At 40.1% G+C, this 25,744-nt stretch overlaps 6 protein-coding genes across 7 annotated transcripts in view; 2 read left to right on the forward strand and 4 right to left on the reverse strand.

The window, feature by feature from the left end:
* Positions 1-474, reverse strand: part of LOC100118137 (heterogeneous nuclear ribonucleoprotein R) — a 48,641-nt gene extending 48,167 nt beyond the window's left edge. Inside the window, exon 1 of the mRNA XM_031927706.2 lies at positions 224-474. Within this exon, the coding sequence (XP_031783566.1) occupies positions 224-317 (94 nt within the window). The 5' untranslated portion in view covers positions 318-474. The remainder of the gene's footprint in view (positions 1-223) is intronic.
* Positions 475-1,047: 573 nt separating this feature from the next.
* On the reverse strand, positions 1,048-5,838 carry LOC100115538 (mitochondrial pyruvate carrier 1). Of its 2 annotated transcripts, none has more exons than XM_031927717.1 (4): positions 5,700-5,838; positions 1,889-2,041; positions 1,698-1,798; positions 1,048-1,590 (listed from the first exon to the last, which is right to left on the reverse strand). In XM_031927717.1, exons 2-4 carry the CDS (start codon positions 1,942-1,944, stop codon positions 1,433-1,435), a joined length of 315 nt encoding a protein of 104 aa, XP_031783577.1. In that variant the 5' UTR covers positions 1,945-2,041; positions 5,700-5,838; the 3' UTR covers positions 1,048-1,432. The 2 variants fall into 2 exon arrangements, with proteins under 2 accessions (XP_031783577.1, XP_032454372.1); XM_032598481.1 differs by lacking the exon at positions 5,700-5,838 and adding an exon at positions 5,083-5,170.
* On the reverse strand, positions 2,672-13,968 carry LOC100118211 (serine/threonine-protein kinase Warts). Its single transcript, XM_031927699.2, has 8 exons — positions 12,555-13,968; positions 11,730-11,905; positions 10,594-11,190; positions 9,444-10,271; positions 7,230-7,762; positions 6,632-7,146; positions 6,274-6,551; positions 2,672-6,188 (listed from the first exon to the last, which is right to left on the reverse strand). The coding sequence occupies exons 1-8, from the start codon at positions 12,655-12,657 to the stop codon at positions 5,757-5,759; spliced, it is 3,462 nt and encodes a 1,153-aa protein (XP_031783559.1). The 5' UTR covers positions 12,658-13,968; the 3' UTR covers positions 2,672-5,756.
* An 827-nt stretch (positions 13,969-14,795) lies between these two features.
* On the forward strand, positions 14,796-16,141 carry LOC116416966 (protein NDUFAF4 homolog). Its single transcript, XM_031927716.2, has 5 exons — positions 14,796-14,997; positions 15,102-15,267; positions 15,347-15,438; positions 15,519-15,741; positions 15,832-16,141. Exons 2-5 carry the CDS (start codon positions 15,123-15,125, stop codon positions 16,026-16,028), a joined length of 657 nt encoding a protein of 218 aa, XP_031783576.1. The 5' UTR covers positions 14,796-14,997; positions 15,102-15,122; the 3' UTR covers positions 16,029-16,141.
* On the forward strand, positions 16,125-19,761 carry LOC100115577 (T-complex protein 1 subunit alpha). The gene is made up of 10 exons (XM_001602462.6): positions 16,125-16,796; positions 17,112-17,197; positions 17,272-17,400; positions 17,484-17,581; positions 17,660-17,770; positions 17,909-18,314; positions 18,406-18,608; positions 18,729-18,921; positions 18,997-19,160; positions 19,233-19,761. The coding sequence occupies exons 1-10, from the start codon at positions 16,724-16,726 to the stop codon at positions 19,441-19,443; spliced, it is 1,674 nt and encodes a 557-aa protein (XP_001602512.1). The 5' UTR covers positions 16,125-16,723; the 3' UTR covers positions 19,444-19,761.
* A 17-nt stretch (positions 19,762-19,778) lies between these two features.
* Positions 19,779-25,290, reverse strand: LOC100118241 (double-strand-break repair protein rad21 homolog). The gene is made up of 9 exons (XM_001602210.6): positions 24,583-25,290; positions 24,021-24,250; positions 23,584-23,930; positions 22,864-23,498; positions 22,592-22,780; positions 22,123-22,500; positions 21,902-22,036; positions 21,550-21,705; positions 19,779-21,466 (listed from the first exon to the last, which is right to left on the reverse strand). Exons 1-9 carry the CDS (start codon positions 24,724-24,726, stop codon positions 21,341-21,343), a joined length of 2,340 nt encoding a protein of 779 aa, XP_001602260.2. The 5' UTR covers positions 24,727-25,290; the 3' UTR covers positions 19,779-21,340.
* Positions 25,291-25,744: the final 454 nt, after the last annotated feature.

Raw genomic sequence — 25,744 nt, forward strand, 5'->3', positions numbered from 1 at the left:
GCGTTTATTAAAGTCCCACAATACTTGTGAAAAATTTTATCTAATTCACGTTTAATAACTAGTGCCACAAACTGACTATTTTACAAAATTTACGAATCACCTAACCCATGTTTAAACGTCGATTAATTTACTGATAAAGTTATCATAAACCAAAAAATAATTCAAAGTATCAACTAGCAATCATTGAAACCATATTTCATCAGAAAAAAAAAACAAAACTCACCGCTGCAGGAGTCGACCGATGCCGCCGCGATTCCGTTCTCCTGCACGCAACTGGTGCTGTCCGCATCCTCCTTCTGCGCCGTTGAGAAGACCATGATCCTGACTCCTGACTCCCCGGACGACGATAATATCTTTCTATCTTCCCTCAAAATCCTCTTCACGAAGTCCTCGTCGCTCTGATGGAAAACTAATCTCTGCCGATGATGACATGCACGTCCCTCGCGTCGCTCTCCTCATGGAAATAAAACAGCATCGGGTCGGGACACGCTCGACAGCTCGTTGCCATGATCTCGCGATGACGATCGGCGGCGTCCATTCGTGGAATTAGCGCTGCCGGTCTCGAAGAAGCCGCTCGTCACGATCGATCAGATCTTGCAGGTACAGCAGTGAAATGAGACCGACCGCGTAGATGAGCAGGAAGACTGAGATGTAGAGCTTGAGGAATAGACGCATTTCGCGGAATGACTCTTTCTTTTCTTTTGGTATTTTTAATTTTCTACTGAACTTTTATGTTTGAGTGAAAAGGTTATAATGTAATCGATGCGGAAACTTATTTTTTTTCCAAGTTAGATGAGTTACTATTTTTATTTGCTAATAAAAAAGGCTAAATTACGTTTACAAGGAAATGAGAAAACTGTCCCGTATTTTTTAAATCAGCAGCATGAACTGATGCATGGATCACTTGTAAATTTTGAAAGAGATGGCGTTTACTGCTGAATTCAAATTTATCGGCGCGTGAACCAAAACAAAGACTATATAAATAATATAGGTATACAAAGATATAATGTTTCTGGAATTTGCAGAGAAATAAGAAAAGTTATTCGATTCTTTTAAAAACAAGTGTTTATTTTTCGAAGTATAATTGAAATAAAATTAACAAACAAATTCAATGCTCCCCCCAATTGTACCAACTATCCTACATAGATTGCCAGGTACTAAAGACACGTTGATCTAGTCGCCCGTACACTTTTTCTCCATTTTTATTTACATCCCAGTGTACCTAAGTAAATATTATCTAGTGGTAGAATACATGCACTGTACATCTTGAAAAATTTGATGATTCAGAACAATACGTAACACCTCTTGCTACCTCGTGTTTTACACAGAATCATTTCATGGTATCGCAGTGGTGCAGAGTGTTTCGATGGACTCTTTGGCAGTAACGGTGGTTCAACATGCATGATAAAGATTTTTCCTCCATTCCAGTGGATTATTCTTCCTTCTTTTTCGAGTAGTTGTATTCTAAGAATCTATATCCCTGCGTCAATTGTGCACACTCGTTTGTGAGATGACAGCCAAAGAGCAAGAGATTGCGAGGCTGTACTTTCAGAGCAAATCTCATGAAGCATATTGAATACAGGCAGAGCGCTGAAAAGTACAATGGATAGCATAACTTCCCATAATGAGGACGAGCTCGTTAGCTAAACATGAGCGTTGAATAAGAAGAGTAGCGTGTCATCCAAGTATATATTTACCAAATGTCATTTTTCCACTTATGAATTTTGGATCTCGTTTGATGTCGGCAATAGCAGCGATCGGAATCAACCAGTTGGCAGCTGGGCCCCAGAAGTGCGTGCTGTAAAAGCCCGAAGTGAGACAGCATTAAATAAAAACGCCAAGGCATCAATTTTCATGCCACAGATGGACTTGGCAATCGTATATTTACCTCATAAAGTATTCACGGGTCTCCTTGCTGGCCAGCAGTTTCCTTACTCGATTCATCTTTGCTGCTTCGGCTGCGCGTGGCTCTCAGTCGTTGGAGGAAGGAGTTTTTCGCGGAGGACTGGCGCACGCTGAGCTACGGTAGTCTACTCGTGGGCTGAAAAATTATTCAGGTAAATGTTAATGAAGGATATGCCTCGGACAGCCAAGAGAAGCGTCGTCTGCCTGTCACGTGTTAGATGTGCGCGTGCGCGATTCTTTTTTTTTTAACAAGAGGCGCTATATTTGAACCGGAAATAGATCTTTTTTATTTTTCTTTCAAGAAGCTCTGACATATACTTAGGAGAACATTTTCTCTCGATTGGGAAATTTCAATGTTTGGAGGAAAATAATGCACTTCCGCAATAGTGAAGCAAACATCGATATTTGCATATGTTTGGTCTAGGAAGTTGTTAACAGAATTGACACTGCATGTATATTGATGTTAAAAATAAACCTCGAGGAAAGTTATTATGCCAAAACATTGACAATTTTGCAAGACATGGCCCACAATATGAACATAACAAAAATGCATTAAACAACTATTATTAGACATATTCTGAATTTTTTAACTGTACACTTCTACGTCAGTCAGCAGCAGACTTATTTATCGTGAATGTTTGAAAAATATAGAATAATTAATCGACTACTGAGTACTGATAGAAAGAAAGTTCGATAGCTCGTCAACACTGTTCATCGCGCATCCGGTCTTATTACTGGAAATGAGATAAACAAATAAATCAACCAGTTTTAAGCATTGAACATACTTTTAATTTAGAACACTCATCCAAAATATTTACACAAGTTCGGTAATATATTATAGTGCCTTATAAAACTAAACTTAATCCTCGCTAATCTCTCGCTACCGTTTATTTTGCGTTAATTACAATTAGGAAGAAGATATTACAAAATGTACACGTAGATTGAATCGACTTTTCGCTTCGCAACAACGTATCGATTTCTTTTGCCTTTTTTTCTCAGTTAATTTATTGTGTATCATAAAACAGATCTCACTCTCACTCTTTATTTATACTATCACTCCCGCATTTTATATATTCATCATTCATTTATGTTCTCGGCGAAATTTGCAGAAACAAAACAGTTCAACGTATCAAGCGTCGCTTCTAAAAATATAAGATAAAAGTGCACGAGAAATGTCTCGTCGATCGAAACACCTGACATCGCTTTCGCTATGACACTTGGTTAACAAAAAAAGCTCGATGCGCTTCTCTGCTTTGTTTGAACATTTTTATTGTTAGGCGACGCGAGTTCTTAACTTCGTAGCGCATAACGTATCGACGAATTAAAAAATAAGCTACGAAATCTCGATTCGCTCGCAAGGCAGCTACGGCATTTGTTCGTTATTTATTTAATCATTAACTTATCCTCCTGCAAAGGCAGGACGTTCTCGATGCAGTTCTGAGAACGTGGCCCATTCCCTCCTTGTAGAACAAATCGAATAAGAATCTCTAAATTCGCCAGACAGTCTTGGCACTGGATTGATCGAACAATGTAAATGCAGGTCCTATGACGACGGTATATTGACGGACTGTGTCGAGTCAGATTCGGCGCGTCCGCTGTTATGCACTTATCTTCACCGGACCATCATCATATAACGTTTACTAGTTACGTGGGGATGCTTAAAAATTATTAATCGACACTAAATAGTCAACGGTTGCACGATTTGTCTACATTAATTAGCGATTCGCACCTTTCTGTTTGTTTATTATGTATACCTTGATTCAAGCAGCACAAATATAATAAATCTCATGCTTCCGAACAAATTATAATTTTTTTTTGCATTCTCGCACATTTACGCAAGTTTATGTATAGATATTTAATATAATATATTTATATGTATAGAGTACTCCATTTCTTTTCTTTTTGTACATAGTACATACAAATGATAAAAATTCGATATCTCTTTTTCTTCGTTTTCTTTTACCACAAGAGCGTTTCGGGGGTTTATATAAACCAATTAATATCGAAAATAAGAAATCTAAATTTTTTATCTAAAACATAGCGTGTGACGTCTCAGTACAAAAGGATTTAAGGCACTTCAACGCGTTTTCCGCTAGGCACACACACGCATAAAGGTTTTACTTTTTGACTTTGTATTTTGCGATTTTTTACGGCCGATTTTTGGCAGTGTACATTTCATGTACACATAGTACGTGATTACACTGAATACGCTTTAATAAAAGACTGATAATTAAAAAAATTAGCCAACAAAGAAGCACATGTGAATCATAGCGCGATAAGAGAGAAAGTACGCACTTAAAAACACTCTACAACAGATTTAAATAATGCTCTTTGTTGCTGGGTATGTTCAGAGTAAAACGTCGTTAAGAGTAGCAAAAATACTACTCGATAATGCTTAACATGCAATTACTTCAATGCTTTTTACATAATTTGTATATAAATAAATAAGGTATTGCAACGGTATAATTTATTAATAACCTAAAAATAAAGAAATTGAAGACTCTTGCTTCCCTTCCTCTCGATTATCAGAAAATACATCTTAATAGGAGGTCTAATAAAGTTAATCTTAACGTCGCACAAATAAATATATATTGTCTAGTGCGGAGCAAGTAGGCGTTTATGAGATAAAGAAAATGTTAAAAAAGCTGCATAACGCAATATGCAATGAACACATTACATCCATTCACAAAATTTATACAAAAACGAATAATAACAATACGATGATGAAATGAGAGAAGTAAAAATGAAAATGACAATGGTAATAATTGTAATAGTAATAATGATGATATTATTGATAATATTAAAAATATAATAATACGGTACTATATGTTATAATAAAATTATGGGCGAATTTATCATTTGATATAAAAAAATGTTAAATAAGATTGATAATGATTCAAATAGTTATTGTAAAGAAAACGAATGACATTAGTTCATAGATGCTCTCGAAATTATTGGCCCGATTGCCAACATTAATAAAGTCTAAATTGTTCAGAAAAGATACAAACAATATAATTAATGTAAGCCAGATTATGCTATTATCTGCAATATCACAGTACTTGCTGAAACATACTAAAAAAACACGCGTACTTTCTCCGTACTTGAAAGCCGATCCAAATAATTGAAAAAATGGCAAGCTAAAGTATTTATGAAGAAAAATGTAGAAATGTACGTCACCGACAAACGCCGACGGCCGATACGCCCGGACCCGGCCGTATTTTCAAGTCTTATGAGTTTTCTCCCAGGGGCGTCAATAGCATTACATTTGCTTTATATACGTGAATAAATCTCCATTTCTGCTCTTCTTTGTTTTATTTCCTAATTTGACGAGTATTCGCGCGCGATCACTAGGCTGGACGATTCCATTGAAATCGATAAAATTGTACAATTATCTTAAATCGTTTGTTTCGATTAATTCCCAAGCAATATGTGGATCCAGTATATAATCTACAAGACCCAATTTTTAAGAATAAAATTCGTTTCAATCACAATTTCATTTGTTTAAATAGAATCTAAAATAGAATTCTTTAAAATGTACAGTAAAAAAAGATCAACTAATTTAGTCAAATTAATCGAGTCTCGACGACTAAATTATTGTCTTTATGAGGCACCTTTTAAAATTGCTCGACTCTTTCTCACAGTTCAGTAACGAATTTCCGCAAATTTGCAAACGCAACAAAAAGTACCTCAACCTTAGAACACTTAACGAAAGTGTCCTAGCTCCGGGTTGATCAAAATTGGCGCATGCTTGCGCTTGAACAACAACTCTAAATACCAACAAAACATATATGTACCATGCAGCACTTATCCCGATTGTCGACGTGCGATACCGCGCGTCAGGAGGCCTAATGTCATACGTAAACCGGCCCCTGATTGTCATTGTCGTCCAAACTGATTCGACCAGGATATGCAGGGCCACCGCCGTCATCAAAAAAACGTCTGAATGTGAACTCAAAGAAGCCATGGTAGGGTCTGCCGTTATCGAGCAGCTCGTCGGACTTGTTCGAGTCCGAGGACTCAGAGTTCCTGAGTTTATCTGGGTCGACGGGATCAAAATTACTCGTGTCTGTCGGATACTGGATGCGAGGTATGTGTGGCGCAACCTGGCGACGCAGACCCTTCTCGAAGTCAATACTTGAGAAAAATGGATGCGACTTGACCTCATCCGCGTTCTTTCCTAGTCGCCGGTCTGCGCCAACGCATAACTTCAAGATCAGATCCTTGCCCTCTGCAGAAAGGTTAGCTTGTTTTGGGATGTGAAGAGTCGTTTCCCAGTTGATAACCTGCATTTATTCAACACGAGGATTAGCGTTTGTTATTATCAGGATGTAATTTTAAACAGATTAATTGTAATTATTCACAACCAACCTTATACTGTGTTTCCGCTGGAGTATTGGCCAGGAATGGTGGAGAACCCACCAACATTTCGTACAATATAACGCCTACGCTCCACCAGTCACAAAGTTGCGTGTAGCCGGTGCGTTGAAGGACTTCAGGTGCTATGTAATTTGGAGTACCGACCAAAGAGTGAGCTAGACAGCGCTGATGTTCTCTATGTCTTCTTCGCTCCAATGGCTTCAGTTGCAAACAGCGACACTCGTTGTTCCAGTCATCGGATGGGTCCATCGAATCTTGCTTGCCATGGCCTATTTCGAGAAAACAAATACGATGAGGATAATGGATGATTTTTTATTAACTTTTTAATCCCTGAAAAAAGATGACTTACCATTTTGCTGGTAGTATTTCGAATTATGCGTCCAGCGAAAGCCCGTACAAAGTCCAAAGTCAGTTAATTTGATGTGTCCATCTCTGTCTATCAGTATATTGTCTGGTTTAATGTCCCGATGAATAAAACCCATTTTATGAACACTTTCCACGGCACAAGTCAACTCGGCAATGTAAAACCTAGCCAACGACTCCTTGAATATGCCAAGCTTAATTAGCAGTGACATAAGATCACCGCCAGGTATGTAGTCCATAACGAAGTATAGATTATCCTTATCCTGGAACGAGTAATAAAGCTTGACGACCCATTCGTTATCTGCCTCGGCTAAAATGTCTCTCTCGGCTTTGACATGAGCCACTTGATTGCGATTTAGCACATCGGCCTTTCTTAACGTTTTCATTGCATAGTACTGGTTGGTGTCTAATTTTCGCACGAGCGTCACCTCGCCGAAAGCTCCTACACCGATGGGTTTGATTTTCGTAAACATAGATTTGTCCATTTTGGCTCGTTTCAATCTAAAATAAATCAATTATAAAATTATCACAATGATCACAATGAGTTTTCTGGCCTGTATTCAACAATGTGAAAAAAATCGAACCTTATATAATTGGACTCTTTTTGCGAAAGCATCTTCCGCATCTGACACTGAGCTTCAGCGCTCAGGCCAATCTTCTGCATTTCAGTTTCAAGCTGGAAGCGCCGATACAGCCGCTGTTTGTGCGACTTGAGTACGTTCTCGACGTGTTGTTCCATAAAAAACTTGAACGCTTGAGGCGAGTAGTTGCGCACTTTGCAGTCTCGGCGTTCTTCTTCCTTTTCTTTGCTCATGTGCTTACGTTCGGGTATCGGTGACTGATGTTTAATCTTGTACTGATTAAGTCCACCGGTCCCATTGCCGGCACTCGCCTTTTTGTCGCCGTCCGGCAGCGACTGATGATTGTTATTACGTTGGCCAGTCGAGACTGAGCTCGAGGCTGTGGGTGGCAGTGGTGGTGTCTCCGAGGGATGCTGCTGGCAGCCTCCACCTTGGTCGCTAACTTGCACGGGAGCTGGTGAGTATTTGCGTTGAAGAGGCGGATGGTGTGCTACGGGCGAGGAACGAAGCGCTGAACCACTTTCCACTGTCGAACCCTGAAAAAGCAAAAGATCGATGAATCAGTATACTTCAAAGTTGAATTTTCCTGATGGACACTACTTTTTTAAATTTCAGCATCAAACGTGAGCACCCGAAATTTAAGAATGAATCTTTGTTCTGTTTTCTCTTTCTTTCCGAACCGAAAGTTTCGGATACACTACCGTCTGTTCATGCTTTACCTTCGATATTTTTCTTTTCTCGCTCGATTCTTAATCTACAAGTGGGACAGCTGTTTGGAGAACCAGAAGTCGCACTAAAAAGCTTTTATATGAAGTATTGTTGAGTTATCTTTGTTAATATTAAAACCAGAAACGAGTATATGAAGTGGAGCAGATAACTCATCAAAAAAAGAAAAAAAAATGATATTGTTCAGCGTCAAAGCGCCAGTGTAATAACCATTGTAAAAATTAGGTTTTGGATCAAAACTAATAATTAAGATATTTTATTTAAAAAAGATCTTTCAAAACATTGATGTTAATCTTTTTAGATTGCATGATGAAAAATTTAAATCGATTGGACTCTGCACTAAATCCTGATCCCGCTCGCGGACTCGCGGAGTCGGAGCGAGAAAAGGAAAATAGCGGAAATAAAAGAAAATTCGGTGCCGCGTGGAAGACCAAGGACTCCCGAACTTTTTAAACAAAGAAAAGAATAAATAAATAAGCATAAATTTCCAGGAATGAAGAAAATAATGATAATCTAAGACAACCCGTAGTGAAGAGTTTTCTAATATACCCTTAGCTAGACTATAATATATAGTATACGCTCGGAGAAATCTAAAAACAAAACTACTCGGCTCGAAGAGCGAACGAAATTTAGCGTTATAGCATTTTACTTAATTAATACTTAATGAGTTATGGCTCTGAACAGGCGTTTTACTTTAAATGTAAATGTTTTATGTAAGTGATGCAAAATTTGTAATTATCGCTTCCATAGAACATTACGATACCTGTGACCTAAGTGGCACTTTATAACACGAGGCGTAGTTTGCAGCTCCGTGTAATAAAATGCTAACTCAGGTTATAAGTATTGTTTACTATTTTATAGCATCTACCTGCCCTAACTCCGGCGTGTCACGCCTATCCTTGGCATAAGCAATCCTGCACTGCGCGGTGAGGTTAGCGCCCGGGCATTCCGAAGGCGATGAAGCACGGTGCAATAAAGGACTACTCAGGTCACAAATAGGCGTGACATAAACGCGGACTTAGGTCACGCGATGCCATAAAATAAGGTACAATACTTGTGGCATAAATAGCACTCGTTACGCTCTGGTGCTATTATGCCACTTCTATCGTAATATATATTAGCTTTTATAATCTTTTCTTGCTCCTTTGCAGCAATTGTTTTAACAAACACAAGTTTCAATAGCTTGATGTTAAGCTTGAGACGCATATTTAGTAAATAAGGTCAAGACTCAAGAAGAATAAAGCATGGTGAACATTTTTTTATGAATTAAAGTAACTTCAAATCGGCACGCATGCGCACATTAGTTTAAAATTTATTATTTCAGTTATATATTTAAAATAGTAGATTATAAATTTAATGTATAAAAAAAAACACCTCAATATGACGTCCGAGGGCATTATATTAAAAGTGTATTTTAATGAACGCTATTAATGATACCTAAATAGAAATTATTGTCAAACGCTCTGATAAATAATGGCAAGAAAGTCTTACCATGGCCATCCCACATGCATCATCACCCGTAGGTCCCCCGTACGGCGGCGGTGGCAAAGGATGATGAATATTTCTTTGAGCCGCGAGTGCCTGCATCGTTGTCGCGTAACTCGGCGGCTCAGTCGTAGGTACACCAACCGGAACCCCCATGCTGATGGATGCACCAGGTGTCCCACAGCCTCCACTATTGTTACCCACCACAGGTGGATACGCCGGTGGCGATGGTTGTTGCTGCACCTGTTGTTGTTGCTGAACCTGTTGCTGCTGCTGTTGTTGTTGCTGTTGTTGCTGTTGAGCCTGCTGCTGGGCTTGCTGCTGGGCTTGCTGTTTCTGTTGTATTGAAGTAGCGTAGCTGGGCGGTGGTGGCGGTGTACTACTCGTCGTCGAGATAGGCTGCGGAGAGGTGGGCGCAATGGCAGTCTGCAGTACGGGCTTCTGCACTTGAGTACTCTTGACTGACTGCATGATAATTGGTGGCTGGGTCTTGGCCTGACGGGCACCCCAAGCCTGAAGGGGTGTTGGTCGCGCCATCGACTGGGACTGATTACTCGGTGACATAGTAGAAACAGTTATAGGACTTGGTGAACCTGCGGAAGTCGGGCCAGAGTAAATACCCGATGATGGACTTTTGCGATAATCTTGCTGAGACTGCGTCGGACTTTGACGGTTTTGCATCGAAGCACTATACGAGGGAGGCTGCACTGGCCCCGCCGTAGAGGACGAGACGATCGGATACGGCGGCGGAGGCTCCACTTGCGTTGACGAGCCGCTGTTGCTCGACTGGTAAATGCTCAGCGCCTGCATCTGCTGCGACAGCTGCTGTTGCACCTGGCAAGAAGCGAATAGATACTATGTTTTAGTGCCTTATTTATTTTACGTAGAACACAGCAATCGGAACTTGATCAACCATTTGTAGCTTAAGACGTAAAAAGTTTTATGTTTAACACTAATTTTTTCGACAAATTTTTTTTTTAATTTCAAGATTTATGGAACTGATAAAAAGCATAATGCATTCTTGAAAATGACCTAATACATTATAGGAAACTGAATAGATATTATAATACCTTAAATATAGTTTCTTTCATCTCGAAATTGCTAAGGTTTCATAGTACCATGCTGATTAGTTTTTAAAATTGTACTTAAAACTTACCTGTGGTCCATTTTGAACAATCATAGGTTGTCTTCCTGCCGAACTAGCGCTGGACGTAGACACGGGACTGGTGCCCCTTTGTGGCATATTGACCGAGCCCGACGCGGAACCACTGCTACCAGGTGCAGCGAGAGGCGCCCTACTGGGAACAACAGGTGCGGGTGACATACGCTTCAACATCTCTTGCATCTTAGTGGGCACATTAGGTGGACTGTAAGGCGCGTGAGGCGGCGGCGGCGGCGGTGGCGTCGAGCTGCACCTAGGCGGTGGCGGCGGGGGTGGCTCACGCTCCACGAAACCACTTGGCGAGTATTGCCTACTAAGCTGAGGATGATGAGGACTAAGGCCAGTCGCTTCAGCGGGTAACCGAGGACTGTCAGAGCGGGAGCTACCAGCTCCGCTGTCAAGGGCCGGCGAACCGCGCTGCAGTGAGAGCTCGCGCTCCAGGCTCGGTTTACGAATGAGCTTGGTATTGAGCTTGCTAAGTCCGTTGAGGTTCGAAGTGTCAACCTGATGACAACCAGCAGCCTGCTTTAGGTAGTCCACCGAAGCATCCAGACGCCAACCCGTCATTTTCAGAGCCCGTAGGCTCAACTCCTGGAATAATAAAATATATATTAGTTAATGAATGATATATAGCTATTTTATGAATCAAAGAATTTTCTTGGATGTTTAATAGTTTCAAGTTGAAAATAAAATATTCATTCAGCTTTTTTTGAACTAGAAGTATCAATATACATGTAAAGTAGTTTTCAAGCAATACTGATACGAGTATTATCAATATCATGGAGCAAAAGAAAAAGGTGAATAACCCAATAACCCAATAATAAAAATAGTCTTTATTAGGTTGAAAACATTTGTAATGTAATTGTGATTAATACTTTTGTGGAGCATTAACGACTCTGCTTTTTAGTTTAGATAAATGTGATACTTAACACATGGAGTGTGCCATGAATCACACATGATTCATAAATGTTTTTAATTGAACTCATTCATTATATTGCAATTGTCATTGCAAAATACAATGAACTCATTGAACCTTGCACAATTTTTAATAAATTTTCTCTTTCAGCAGATAGCATGTTTTATATTTGTATGACACATTTATAAACTAATTTTATAACATTGGTTAATACCTCTGTGTAACCCATCCCCACGAGTTGTGCTATAGCCTGACGTTGATCAGGCTTTTCTGCTAATGATCCAGATGCACCAGATAGACCACTGAGACCAGAAGCCGAACTTACACCGCTAGTAGTAGAAAGTGTTGATATTGTACTAGCAGCGCTGGATCCAACTTCTCCTGTACCACCTGAAAATAATTTAAATTATTAAGATTATTATTAAAAAAAAACAGTCATTAAATACTAAGAAAAAATTATTTTCCAAAAATGTTTGTATTAATGAACTATTGGAAAGTATTCCATGGCTTCAAATGACAGATGATGACTCATAATTCAGTTTTAAAGATCTTTGTTCTTTAAAAGTTGTACAGATATTTTAATTATAAATTCTGCCAACAAACTATTATTTGCTTACAATACTTTAATTTACTACTTACTGAATACTATTATCTTAAAATTTTTGTATTATCAAAATTAGATACTTTCAGGTATCTATTGTAATAAAAGACATATCACTAAGTAGATTGTTTATATAAATGATTTATTTTAAAAAAGAACAACATTTGTCACATTAATGTTAATTTTTTAGAGCACTGTTGACAATATTGATTCTTATTTTAATTATACAGGTTTCAGTGACACATGTGTGTAGAATAGTTTTGAATGTTTCATCAATTCTAAAATAATTTGAAGTATGTAGTGAGAAAAGTAATTTTTTCATGAAAACACATGAAATATCTTTTGCCCCAATTAAACGAAATTTGTCAAAAATGAGCCTGTTGATGAAATGATTGATTAAAATCCAATTGTCAAACATAATAGGAAAGAGCTACTCACCAATATTCGCAAATGGAAGCAATGAATTACGGATCTCAGCTAATGCCTTCTGATGGTATCCAGAGGCACGCGTGCTTGACTTGCTGACCGCAGGTGGATTCATAGTGGCCCATGCTAGGCCCTTTGGGACCTAGCTTTAATTTGGCAAAAACATAAATACACCACTGGCGCAAAAGGCACATTTAAGTCAGATCATAATCTTGAAAGTTCAGTATCAAACGGTGCGTAACCTTATAATACTATAATACTCATAATCAACATCTTATATGTATTCTGAACAACAATAACAACACAACAGAAGTCTTATTCACAAGGCACTGGCTGACATGGTTTGAAACACAGAGTTCACAGCAAAAGCTCATCAAGGCACAAGGAATCGTGAGAAACTAGTACAAGTGGAGTATCTTGGCACCAATTGGTCACAAGCAACAGTAGCAGCCCTCTCACCATCCATTGTCATCACTGCAGGCAAACTTGGCGATAATCCTCCAGCCTAGCAATCGATGGTTCAGGCTCAGGAGCAAGCCCATCGAGACACAGCAGCTGGTCCTGGCATGTACGCACACACTAACCTATCTCCCTCAGTATTCTCCACTTGCCAAACGGACTCTCGGCCTCTGGGCCCACAACACCCGCGCATTCCCCGTCGACGCTTCGACTCGCGAGCTCCTCGATTCCTGGAGCAACAGTAGGCCTGCTCCAAAATCCAGACACGATCCTCACGTCGATCCCATCCGAGCTAGCCGTAGGGCCGCACTTGCGAGCGCATATTCCGCGCGAGAGGAAGCTCTCGCTGCAGGTGGTGCGCGTATCCAGCAGAGAGCAGAGATCGTCGTGTTAGCGCAGCTCTTGTCCTGGGCAGAGGCGAATGTAACCTCGCGCTCTCCGGGGGCGCGCTTGCGTGTGAGAAATCTCTGGTCTGGCGAGGACGACGACAGACAGGGGCCTGTGGGCTGCAGCCGCTGGCGAGCCGCGGCCCTGGCGATGAGGTGCGCTCTGCTCTCGGTGGCTGCCCTGGGGGTCGGCGTAGCAGCTGTCGCTCGCGCGTTCACTGCTGCTCGGCTCTCGGGCTCTCCCTCTCTCTCTCTCTCTCTCTCTATCTCTCTCTCTCTCTCCCTCTCTCACACGGTCGACAACAAAGAGAGATACGGCCGTAAATTACTAAAGTAACTGGCAGCCATTTTGAAGTGCCACATTCCTGGGGACCGACTTGACACTACACTCGCTCGCTCGAGCCAGGCAGCAGCCAGCAGCAGCAGCACTGATACACACTCGCGCTCTCTCTCTCTCTCTCTCACTAGAATCCGCGAGGCAGCTGCTGCTGTCTCTGTTCGTTTCGCGCGCGCTAAGCTCTCGGCTTGCCTGGTATGCGCCGAGGTCCTTCTCTCGCGGCTGCTGCTACTGCGTCGACGTTTGGTAGGGTCTTCGCTCTCTCTCTCTCTCTCTCTCTTGAAAGCCGCGCACAAATCGCGCGCGCGAGCGAGAAAGATAGACGAAGAGGAGAAACGGCGATCTTGGCTCTGTCTGTGTACTTGCATGTATAGGTATGTGCGTGTATAGGATGGCAGAGAGCAGAGGTATGGTGCTCGCTAAACCGTGTGTATACGTATAGGTATAGGGACACATGCCGCTGATGCCGAGAGGCGAGAGGCGAGAGGCGAGAGGACTGCTTGTGCTCTCTCTTTATTATCTCTAGCGAATGCATATATAGCGCTTCTCGCTCGCACACACGGCGGCCGTCGCTCCTTTTCGCTTTACTTTACTCGCGCATGCAGCGGGGAAGCGCATAGTGTGCCTGATTTTTCTGGCACGAGAACCTGCCATGCTGTAATAGGTGGATGAACTTTTCGATTCGAATGCGAGAATATGTTTAATTCGGAATCTAGGAAAATCCTTCTGGAGCAGTTGGAAATGATGCGTCGAAAGAAACTCGTTTTGGAGCAGACATGGAGATAGAAGTCGTTTTGGAGCAAATGTAATTGACTATAGCTTCGTTTTAATTCGTTCGGTGGTGATTTGAACAACTAATAAAACGTAATAAGCATTCCACAGATAACGAACAATCGTCAAAACATATATAAAGATCTGACTTTCCTGCGGATAAGAAACAAATTTTAGCGCCTTTTTCTTAATCAAAGAGACCTCTGGCGTAGTGCGTCGTCACTTTCGTACCCGCATCTTTTTTCCACTTTATCTTCAAGATAAAGATAGAACGATGTATACACGTTACTAACGTACACCCGATGGTATTGCAGTGCACTGATGTGTGCAGCCGAGATCGAACATTTTCCTCATAACCTCGATTTTTCAACTGCGAAATCATGAGGCAATCTCTGCGCTTCTGGAAAAACATGAAATTATAAAAGAGAATCACTGTTGACACTCTATCTGATGACAGAAATACATTGCCTGATCAATAAACTCGCTTAACTTTATTTACCAAGTATGTGACAGAGAGTACTTTGCATGTTACAAGAAATCATTATTTTACAGATTACAAATTGTTGCATTATTATGTAAACTTGTAAAATATCATTGTGCTTTTAGGTGCGGAAAATCGCCATTAAAATGGGCAAGACAGCTTCCCGGATGACACGACCCTTAAAAAATTGGAATATTGAGAACAGAGCACACAAAGTTATCTCGAAAGAAAAGCCAACGGTTGCACCCACTTATTCCTCCACTCAAAAGCAAATAGATTTGGTTAATCAATGTGAGATGTGTTAAAACATTAATAAATTAGGGTGCACATTATTTTACTTGTGTTCAAGCATACGTTTTATTATTTTTAGTGGATCCAGAATACAAAGATAGGTCTCAGAAAAAAGATCCAGGACTTGATGATAACCTTAGGCAAGTGTTTGTTAGAACAAACTCGACCGAGGTACATTTTTTCTCTAAGAATATTATTATTTTCATATTTGTATAAAAGTTAGCTGTCATACTTGTAATACTTTCGCATAGGTTCAAGAAATCGATTCAAGATCAAATCCTAATCGACCATTGCCCAAAGAGAAAACCTTGCAAGAAGGTTTTGAATTTGGTTTTTATGAATCAACAGTAGTAAAAGATGGTAAAGTTTCTTTGCGACAAGCAATGGAATTCATAAATAATCATAAGAAAAATCCAGAAAAATACACTGCCGAGGCAATAGCCAAGGAGTTTAAATTAGATTCTAAACTGACAGGTATAATAGCTTACATTTATTCAATTTTAAATGGAAAAAAAAACAAATGAACTTAATGGAGATATTAATCAAAATTTTCAATTTTTTTAGCTAACATTCTAGAATTTTACAAGATCTTTGAAGTTCGTGAGACAGAAAAGCATCATAATAAAGATGTTATAGCCAGAGTATCTGTATCACAAAGGTCTGGTATAACGGTAAAACATCCTATAAAACCAAAGAGGGTTGAACCAAAACTGGACGAAGTCAAAAAGACAAGAGTTCTGCGGCAAATTGAAGATAAATGAAAGTTCCAAGAACTGTTCAAATGTTATTGTTTGAATTCCTTGAAAATAGTTTGTAAATAAAATATGTATAGATGTATTCATATGAAAATAGACTCTTTATAAAAAAAAAAAAACATTCTAGCACTCGTTAAAATTGAAAAAAGTTAATGAAGTTACTACCAAGTCCTGACAAACCAAAAAACTTCATAATATCGTACAGCAAAGAATAATCATCTGAGAAAACGAAAGCGCGCTCGAACTTTGACCAAATAAGGTCAGAAATTCGGTCTGAGCACTCGACAACGTCCTCCCCGTTTTCTCCAAATTCTCCAACCCCCACAGATCCTCCGCCTCGTCTACAATCGTAAAAACCACCCCAAAACTATTCTCCATCATAATACGCCCATCAATCCATCGTGCACGTGCCCGTGGCTCGTTGAATTCGCGATAATCCAGCCGAAATTTCGGAGTCTCCAGACGCGAGGCGAATGCCGGCGTTCCACACCCGACCAATCCGCGGCTTCAAATCCGGGGCGTCGACCAATCGGAGACCACGAGTGCACGCGATGGCGAAGGAAGTCGTCCATTGTTATTTATCCGTCGTACGAGTGCACGCGGCTGTCCTCGTCGTCGAGTAGGTTCTTCTTCGTGAGTAATTTCGAAGCGTTTGTTTAAGCGTTGATCAAAAGCCCGAAGAGTGAGGAAGCCAGATAATCATGTCGACGGTTGCGAGTCCCCTTGCCGTCGGTGGCACGCGGACATCCGGAGCCCCGGTCCGCACGCAGAACGGTAAGTTGAGAATATAACCTCCCAGTGCCTCGCTTCGAGTGTGGCTTCTTGGGGCGAGGATGATTTTATGCCTATTAATGGAGATTTAAAGATCGCTGCTGATTTTGAGGCTTTTGAGTGACTTTTCTCGGAAGGCGATGACGTTTGTTGATGTTTAACTGCTGGAGGGAAATTGTTAATTGTGAGTCATCAGCAAAGAGAGGGCTTGTTGCACTCTCAACTTGATTTGAGAACAGATTCCAAAAATGGCAGTGATGACTGAATCTCTGATATTTGAAATGAATATTAGGCATTGACAATCTTTTTCTATTGCAGTAATGGCTGCGTCGGCTATTGCCAACATTGTCAAAAGCTCTCTTGGACCGGTTGGTCTTGACAAAATGCTTGTCGATGACATTGGTGTAAGTTATAATAATATTAAATAGATTCTTTGTATTTAAGTATTCAAGTATTCTAATGAATGTCCTGATTATAGGATGTTACAATTACTAACGATGGAGCTACTATTCTTCGTCTTTTGGAAGTTGAACATCCAGCAGCTCGTGTTCTCGTAGAGTTGGCACAGTTGCAGGATGAGGAAGTTGGTGATGGTACTACTTCAGTTGTAAGTTTTCATAGCAAATTTTTGTATTAAGTTGTTCCTCTACATGTACTGTTCATTTAATATTCTACTATTTGTTTGGTCAGGTCATCATAGCTGCTGAACTACTAAAAAATGCAGATGAGCTTGTTAAACAGAAGATTCATCCTACTTCAGTCATCAGTGGTTACAGATTAGCTTGCAAGTATGTAAAATCATAAAAATAACATATGATTTACTAAAGCATTTCATTCCTTACACTTATGCTTTTTTAAAATTTCAGAGAAGCCTGCAAGTATATTCAGGAGCACTTGACTGTTTCTGTTGAAGAACTTGGAAAGGATTGTTTGGTCAATGTTGCCAAAACCTCAATGTCCAGCAAAATTATCAATGCGTATCCTTTTCTTGAAACTTTTTATCATTTTCATAAAGCCATGAGAATTTGAATACATTCTGCAATCTAAACTACATGTTCATTCAATACAAATTCACCATAATATTCTAATATTTTTTCTTAACGATAATTTCCCAGTGATTCCGATTTCTTCGGTAATATGGTAGTAGATGCCGCAAATGCCGTAAAGATCAGCGATGGTAAAGGCAATGTCCTCTATCCGATCAAGGCTGTCAACGTACTTAAGGCCCATGGTAAGAGCGTGCGGGAATCGACGATCATTCAGGGTTACGCGCTCAACTGCACCGTCGCTTCGCAGCTCATGGTCAAGAAGATCGTAAACGCCAAGATCGCCTGCCTCGACTTTTCCCTGCAGAAAGCAAAAATGAAGATGGGTGTTGAGGTACTCATCAACGATCCTGAGAAACTTGAGGGCATCCGACAACGCGAATCCGATATTACCAAGGAGCGTATTCAGAAGATTCTTGCCACTGGTGCTAACGTCATTCTGTGCACTGGTGGAATCGACGATCTGTGCCTCAAGGTAAATTATATTAAAAATATATAATTGAAATACTTAACAACTTATGTTACAAAATGGTAATTTATTTATAATAAAAAAATTAATTTCTCAGTACTTCGTGGATGCTGGAGCGATGGCCGTGCGTAGATGTAAGAAAGTCGACCTGAAACGCATAGCCAAGGCAACTGGAGCTCATTTCTTAACGTCGCTGACCAACATGGAGGGTGAGGAGGCTTTCGATGCTAACTTCCTTGGTGAAGCTGCAGAGGTGGCCACTGAACAAATCTGTGATGACGAGCTTATCGTTATCAAGGGGTGAGTTTATTATTTATATGCTACCATTAATTGGATTAAAGAATTTTTTTCTTATATATTGTTCTCCTATTATGTTGTACACGAATGTACTTGTAATTATAATTAATTACAAATTTGCAGACCAAAAGCCAGGACAGCGAGTTCTATCATCCTTCGCGGACCTAACGATTATTATTGCGACGAAATGGAGCGTTCGATTCACGATGCCTTGTGCGTAGTGAAGCGAGTCCTCGAGAGCAAATCTGTTGTCGCCGGAGGTGGTTGCGTCGAAGCGGCTCTTTCTATCTATCTTGAAAACTTCGCCACTTCATTGGTGATTATTGACATGTTTCCTTTTGACAGGAAAAATCTCGACATTTATTAATTTGTTTATTTTCAAAATTTACAGAGTTCCCGGGAGCAGCTCGCAATTGCCGAGTTCGCTCGATCTCTCCTGGTCATCCCCAAGACATTGGCTGTAAATGCGGCGCAGGACGCCACTGATCTTGTTGCCAAGCTTCGTGCTTACCACAATTCCAGCCAGACAGTTGTCAATCACGCTCATCTGAAATGGTACGCTTAAATTTTGAGCATATAAATAATTGGATCTTTTCCTTAAATTTCAACAATAATCGTATTTTTTAGGGTTGGTTTGGACTTGCTTGAGGGTACGATCAGAGATAACAAGAAGGCTGGAGTTCTCGAGCCGGCAATTTCGAAAATCAAGTCACTCAAATTCGCTACGGAAGCTGCCATCACGATTCTGAGAATCGATGACATGATCAAGCTTGACCCGGAAAAGTCAAAGGATAAGTCGTACCAAGATGCTATGCAGTGCGGCGAGCTGGAGGGATGAAATTGAATTAAATGTATTGAATGTTTATTATTAATTAGATTATTTCATACCGCTCACAGACTGTTTTTTACGGAGGACATTTTTATAAAGACATAAGTCCAGCATCTCGGTTATTGCAGTATTTCCAAAATTTTGGATGAACGAGGAATGTCTGGTTAAATTCTACGGCCGTTGCAGAACCAAATCAATTATTCTCATACGTATTCAGCGAACAATCACCAAGTTGTAATGCAACCAACACATGAAGCTTGTCACATTGCGATTGCACTAATGATGAATGGAACATTTTAAATAAAGCTTTTTTCATTACTACATGAATTTTATTCTTTAATGTCTTTATTTATTTTATATTCTTATCTACAAACAGTATAATTAAATTTTAATTCGGGATTTACAAAAACTTAACGGAATTTAGAATCGGAGATCAGAAGTACAAAAAAATATTACCGAAATGATACTCGAAGTAATCCCGTCGCAATATAATTTTATTTTTTTTTCTTTCATTTCACCGACTTAATTCCAATATAAAATCGCGCGAGTTCGTGCGACAAATTGTTTGTCGTACTTCCTTCAACACAATATATTACATCATTCGCTTCTTTCGATAATTCTACAACAAGGGTATAGATCGCCTAATTAAACTACTTTTCTATAAGAACGTAACATTCGTCACTCGATGTCGCACATTTGATATAACGCAGAATATAATATTCCGCTTGTTTGATCCATTTAGATCTTGGAGAGCATCCAAAATCTTACGCAGAAAATACTTACAATGAAAACGAACAATGTTTGATGAGTCAATAATAAAGTACGAAGTAGTAAAAAAAAAGGGATGGATAATTTAACATGATGAATTCCCTTTAATCGCTTTTTAAAATCTTAAGAGGGACTATGGTCAGAATTAGTGTACTTTAAACTTTCAGTCATTTTTTTTATTTCAAATTTATGCATCTGTTTATCACTTTTAAATAATTTTTATTATCCATTTTTTACACGTATTGAACATTTATTTTGTAAAAAAGTTGATCATAAAATCACAAGAATATAGCTGTATTTATGTGTTTTACCAAACTTTATTTAAGAAAATAAAGTTAGATAAAATAACCCGCTTTTCTTAAGATTTTATGATCTTCGCGCATTATCTATTATTTAGTTTGCCAGATTAATGTTCTCACGTGTATAAGTAAATTTTTACTTCTCTTTCAAAGACTGATTATTTTGACTCTAAAAATTATTAAGAAGTGGCATTGTATTGCATAGTTAGAAAAAACTTGTAACAAATTCATAAAAATGAACTGAGTTTTATCTTATATGAATTAGTTAGAAGTAATTAATTAATTTACTAGATTCTACTCTTAAACACTTTTTTGTATTTCTTGAGTTTCAACAGTAAGGTTTAAAATTTGTCAGATTAATTGTAAACAATATAAATGTTTGCAACTTATCTGCGTTACCTTACTTGTAAAAACTCAATTACTAAAAAGCAATCAACTTTAAAAAGTTGTAAATGTTTTCTGACAAAATAAACAGATATGCTTCCAATTTTTAGTTATGATGAATTATGAACTCTTGGAGATAAACTTGAATGTGTAACTCTCTAAAAAGTGTATCTCATGAGATCGAACAAAATAATAAACCGGAAACGATTGAATCGCCTTATCCTTTAGCATCTAACAAAGTTTGTGTAGAAATATACTCTTCCTTAATCTTATATATTTATATAATATATGTATATTTACCAATGTTTTTCTTATCAGTGGGAAATAAATACTCGTGGTCTGATAAGTTATGTGATCCGCGCAACTCGCGAAAAAAACTATGCCATTGTGTTGTGTATCTGTTGTACGCGTGTAGTATGATAAATTCGTAAAAAAGGAAAAAAACAGGATGGTATTTATAGCGCTGGGTTTTCAAACTTTGGGCCTTTGGTAACGTGAATGTCAGCATACGAGTATTCCTGACTGATTTCCAAGACTTGGAATTTCTTCAAAACCAGCAGAGTGTAGAATTTTTGCGCAGCCTAAAATGAATTATTACGATTAATATGACGAAAAATATATTATAACTAATCAGAATTAAAAAAACTATTTTCAGTTTACATACCTGTTTTCGACTGTTTTTATGTGTCATTTCAGACAGTGTTAAGGTATCTCTCTCATCAAACTTGTTCTTGATAGCATGATACATGTGCGCTGCACGTTTATTAAGAACTCGCTCTTCAAACTGTTCATATGTTTCGTCCACTTGTTGTTCCTCTTGCTGCAAATCAAGTAGCAAAATAATCAGTGAATTGTTATATTATATTACGATACTAGTGCGATAAAATAGTTTCACCCTCATGAAAGGGTGAAATCCCTTTACCCCCTTGTATCTAGCGAGTATATTTTGGCACGCTAAGTTTACGCTACGGCGTGTCATTATAGTACATCACTTATAAAAATTTAATTATACATACCGGTCCGACTGAAGGTGGGAATTCATAATCTTCGTGATTCCATGGTGTAGCAGGTCCTCTTTCTGAGATAGCTCCAGGTGTATGCGCAGGTGGATGCTGGTCGTCGTACCCCATGTACGAAACGGGTGGTGCATTCTAACATTAAAAACCATATCATTTAGCAAGCACAAATTAATAGACCATAAAAAACGTATTGTAATTTAAAACATTGTTCAACTCACCCCATCGTATCCCATATTCTCCATCTGCGGCATGCCATCGGTGGGAGGTAGAGGTGATTCGTGGTGGTCGTCCGGGTGTTCCTCGGTGGTTCCCAGGAGTGAACTGACTTCGTTTGGTGGAATTTGTGGCATCTCCATACCGAGGAGAGGGTGAGTGTCGGCAACAGGAACACCAGTTTGGTCTGGTGATTGATCGACAGCCGACATGATGCTGCTGATGTCGGGAACGGCAGGTTCTTGGGGAAGAGGAACTTCTGGTTGGTGCACTGGAGACGGTGCAACAGGAGGCATCTCGTGCGAAGCTTGCAGATTTGAGTGCTCCACTTGTTCAGATACCGTCGATGGTTGTGTGACTTCGGGTTGCATTGGTGATGACGGCTGTCGAGAGATCAGATAGCATGTTGTTAGTTTTATTCTGAAATACGGTACATGAGTAAGAATATACTTTTAATAGAGTTAGGGGCCCTACCTCCTCATCAACAGGTGCCTTGCGTTTCCTCGTCGATCGCCTGGTTTGGATTCCACTCTGTTCCAACACAGGTTCAGGCTCCTTCTGCTCTTCTCTCATATGGTCCAAAGGAAGCTCTTCGTCGACACCAGCTACCCTTCCAAAATCGTCGTGATCGTACGTCTTGCTCGTCAAGTGTCGTTGGTAGTTCTAAACATAAATCGAAATTGTAATAAAAATTGAACATAATGAATTTTTCACAGTAAAATTAAATACGATTTTAAAATATTTACTTTGAAAAGAACACGAGCCGGAATAGGCCTGGCAGGAAGTGCGAAAAGTTTTTCAACGCCACCAGTTTCCTTCCAATGCATTAATCTCTTCGTGGGTGGCGCTAAATCTAAAGTCGTGACGATATCACTAGTATCAGAGAGTTGCGCCTTCATCTCTTCACCGGAAATATTTTTAACTTCGTCAACAATCAGCTTCCTCTTGCGTTTGGCCTTGGTGAACCCTTTGAGGGCAGAGGCATCGACAGGTGCTAAGGCAAAGCTCTCTTCTTCGTCGTGCAACAACGTTGTTTGTTCTTGCAGTACAGGTTGTTCTTCGTGACCATCCATCGCGTGATCGTCAGCAGCGATTTGCGGGGCTGGAGTGAAACGTCGACTAGCGACGCTTATTCGGCCACCGGGAGGATCCATACCTGTTGTCGGACTTGCGGGTCTTGAACCATCACTACTCATTCCACCCATTGGTGATGGTGGTCCGCCAAAGTGGTCGCCCATATCTTCATCCGAATCATCATGAACTGAGGCAGCCACTGCCGCCGCATTTGGTTCCTGCTGTTCACCAATTGAACTGACATCAGGTACAGGCACATCTCCCATTGGAGCTTCGTCGAACAAACCTCCTTCAAATAGCCCACCAGCTGCAAGATAAAAAATAGTTGTAATAAATAATCCCTTACAAAATTGTATCTAAACAAAATATTATTTTTCATTCATAATACTTACAAATCATATCTTGTCCTAAATGACCACCAAAACCATCATCCCTAATTGGAGTGTCTATATCCATAGGTTGAGCAGCTGATGATGTACCAGCAACAGCCTCTTTTTCTTGCTGCTCTAAAGCAGCCTCTATTCCAGCACCATCATCTGTGAATAACATATGCCTCTGGTCTAAGGGTGCATCTATGTTAGAGGCATGCCTTAGTAGCTCTGGTGGTTCAACATCGAAACTCATATCACCAAAACCTTGATCATGAGTAACTAAGGACAAACTGCCGTAGTCTTCTCTCATAGTGATCTCTTCAGCTCTGGACTGATTAAGACTGAACTGAGCTTCAATGTCCACATCCCTGCAAACAGTTAAATTACAATTAGTTGATGATTCAAGAGCATTTTGGCTTATGAAAATTCCATAGCATAAGAGTATGAGAGTAACTTACTTTAACTCAGGCATGGCAGAGTCAAAGTCATGAAAGACTTCAGGCAGAGTGATAGCGTTAACTTCTGCCTCTCTGTGTTCCTCTGGCAAATCAACCATTCCTGGCCTAAAGGCCATTTTAATTTTGACAAAGGCCTCATTACAATCCGCAAGCAGATATTTGGCCTTGCGGGAGTAGATACGCACGACTCCCAACAACAAATGACCAGATGTTCGTAGAGCCATTTTAACCTACAAAATTGAATCACTTAAATTAGCAACGAAGAATAAATAAAGTACAATTCCTGAGTTATAATTTTCACAAAAGTTTGAGTTCAAAGCACTGATTATCAGTTGATAAGCAGAAAGTATATAAATTCGATTGTTAAATTACAATGGTGTCAATTAACACCTTGCACATCGGCAAGTTACAACGAAAGCCGAGCTCAGTGCTCCGGCCATCGTGTACGGATCAACAGACAAAAAACTGGCAAAAATCTTATTCCAAACTGAATCCGATAAGTTAAATCTTATAAAACTCTCCAATCCAAAGTCACAGAGACCATTCACTGAAAAATCCTCACCTTAGGTTGCAGAATACCATCAACAGACTTCTCGATGTTGGTCTCGAAGACATGAGCCTTGGTGAGCTTCTTGTCCCAATGAGCAGCCAGCCAGATCCGGGCCAGTGGGCCCTTCTTGGCCAGCACAAAGTGCGCGTAAAACATGACGGATAGCTTGGCTGATTACACGCACCAGCTAAACGATGACTCTAGAATGGAAACCACACACGCAGGCTCTCGTAAATCCAACAGCAGTATCACAGCAGCCGCAACAGTAGCACAACACTCCACTCTCTGGATCACGTCGCCCAGACGCAAGCGATTCGCCGGCGCGAGCTGAGGTACGCGCGACAGAGATTCGCCGCAGGCCTCATTTATTTTCCGCGAAAAGCGCGGCCGGGAACGAGGGAAAAGTCTCTCGGAGGAGGTGATAAAAAGCGCGAGTCCGGCGGGTATATTGTCAACAAATACACGATCAAGATGGCGTCGGGTTAGCGGGGAGATTTTGGCGCGCTCCGACACGAATGCTGTCTCCTTGGCTGTGCTGACCAGGCCGGTCCTCTCACTTTGTGCACGAGTCTCGATAGTCCTCCTTGTTCTAGACTCTGTTATTCGGCAGTCGCATGTTTTGCAACACAAGAATTCACGGTTTTTCGGCTATCTGCAACGAGGACGAGGACGAGGTTGACGTATGCGCGTCGTTTCTCCCGCTGGCTGGCCGCTGGGCCCTGGGGTGGCGCGAATGACGCTTTCTCTACTGCAGCGCTGCGATATGGCTGTCCTCGTTTCTCTCAACTATATATATATATATATATATATATATAGGTATATGCAGCGTGCGGGCCGATCGTAATAAAACCGAGCGTTATATATACTCGTGATTTGGGACTGCGGGTACATCCGGTCCCTTCCTTACTGACGTCAGATAATCTCGCAAAAAACTGAAAATAAGTTTCAATATTTTTTAGCATGAAAATTGCCCGTTGCAGGCTGAAGCGTAAAATATTCTGTTTTTGTAACTATAACGTTTTCGAAAAAGCAATAAAGTTAAAGTCGTGCCAAAATGAATGAGAGTGATTCTTATAATTTTAAAAACTATTGAGCCATTCAGATGATTTACTAGCTAAAATAGACTACGTTAGAGTTAGAGTTGGTAAATAGTTTTTTTCCAGTTCGTATTTGT

The sequence above is a fragment of the Nasonia vitripennis genome, chromosome 3 (assembly GCF_009193385.2).
Source record: "Nasonia vitripennis strain AsymCx chromosome 3, Nvit_psr_1.1, whole genome shotgun sequence".
Taxonomy (NCBI): Eukaryota; Metazoa; Arthropoda; class Insecta; order Hymenoptera; family Pteromalidae; genus Nasonia; species Nasonia vitripennis.

Coding starts and splice junctions, on each gene's coding strand:
- LOC100115577 (XM_001602462.6), top strand. CDS start 16,724: ATGTCGACGGTTGCGAGTCCCCTTGCCGTCGGTGGCACGCGGACATCC. Junction 17,582..17,659: donor GGTTACAGATTAGCTTGCAA/GTATGTAAAATC, acceptor TTAAAATTTCAG/AGAAGCCTGCAAGTATATTC. Junction 18,922..18,996: donor AAAACTTCGCCACTTCATTG/GTGATTATTGAC, acceptor CAAAATTTACAG/AGTTCCCGGGAGCAGCTCGC.
- LOC100118211 (XM_031927699.2), bottom strand. CDS start 12,657: ATGAATCCACCTGCGGTCAGCAAGTCAAGCACGCGTGCCTCTGGATAC. Junction 11,191..11,729: donor TGGGGATGGGTTACACAGAG/GTATTAACCAAT, acceptor TTATTATTCCAG/GAGTTGAGCCTACGGGCTCT. Junction 7,147..7,229: donor AAAGAGTCCAATTATATAAG/GTTCGATTTTTT, acceptor GATTTATTTTAG/ATTGAAACGAGCCAAAATGG.
- LOC100118241 (XM_001602210.6), bottom strand. CDS start 24,726: ATGTTTTACGCGCACTTTGTGCTGGCCAAGAAGGGCCCACTGGCCCGG. Junction 22,781..22,863: donor CGGCTCGTGTTCTTTTCAAA/GTAAATATTTTA, acceptor ATTTATGTTTAG/AACTACCAACGACACTTGAC. Junction 21,467..21,549: donor ATAAAAACAGTCGAAAACAG/GTATGTAAACTG, acceptor AATTCATTTTAG/GCTGCGCAAAAATTCTACAC.
- LOC116416966 (XM_031927716.2), top strand. CDS start 15,123: ATGGGCAAGACAGCTTCCCGGATGACACGACCCTTAAAAAATTGGAAT. Junction 15,268..15,346: donor AATAGATTTGGTTAATCAAT/GTGAGATGTGTT, acceptor TATTATTTTTAG/TGGATCCAGAATACAAAGAT. Junction 15,439..15,518: donor TTAGAACAAACTCGACCGAG/GTACATTTTTTC, acceptor ACTTTCGCATAG/GTTCAAGAAATCGATTCAAG.
- LOC100115538 (XM_031927717.1), bottom strand. CDS start 1,944: ATGAATCGAGTAAGGAAACTGCTGGCCAGCAAGGAGACCCGTGAATAC. Junction 1,799..1,888: donor ACCCGTGAATACTTTATGAG/GTAAATATACGA, acceptor GGGCTTTTACAG/CACGCACTTCTGGGGCCCAG. Junction 1,591..1,697: donor AAGTGGAAAAATGACATTTG/GTAAATATATAC, acceptor TGTACTTTTCAG/CGCTCTGCCTGTATTCAATA.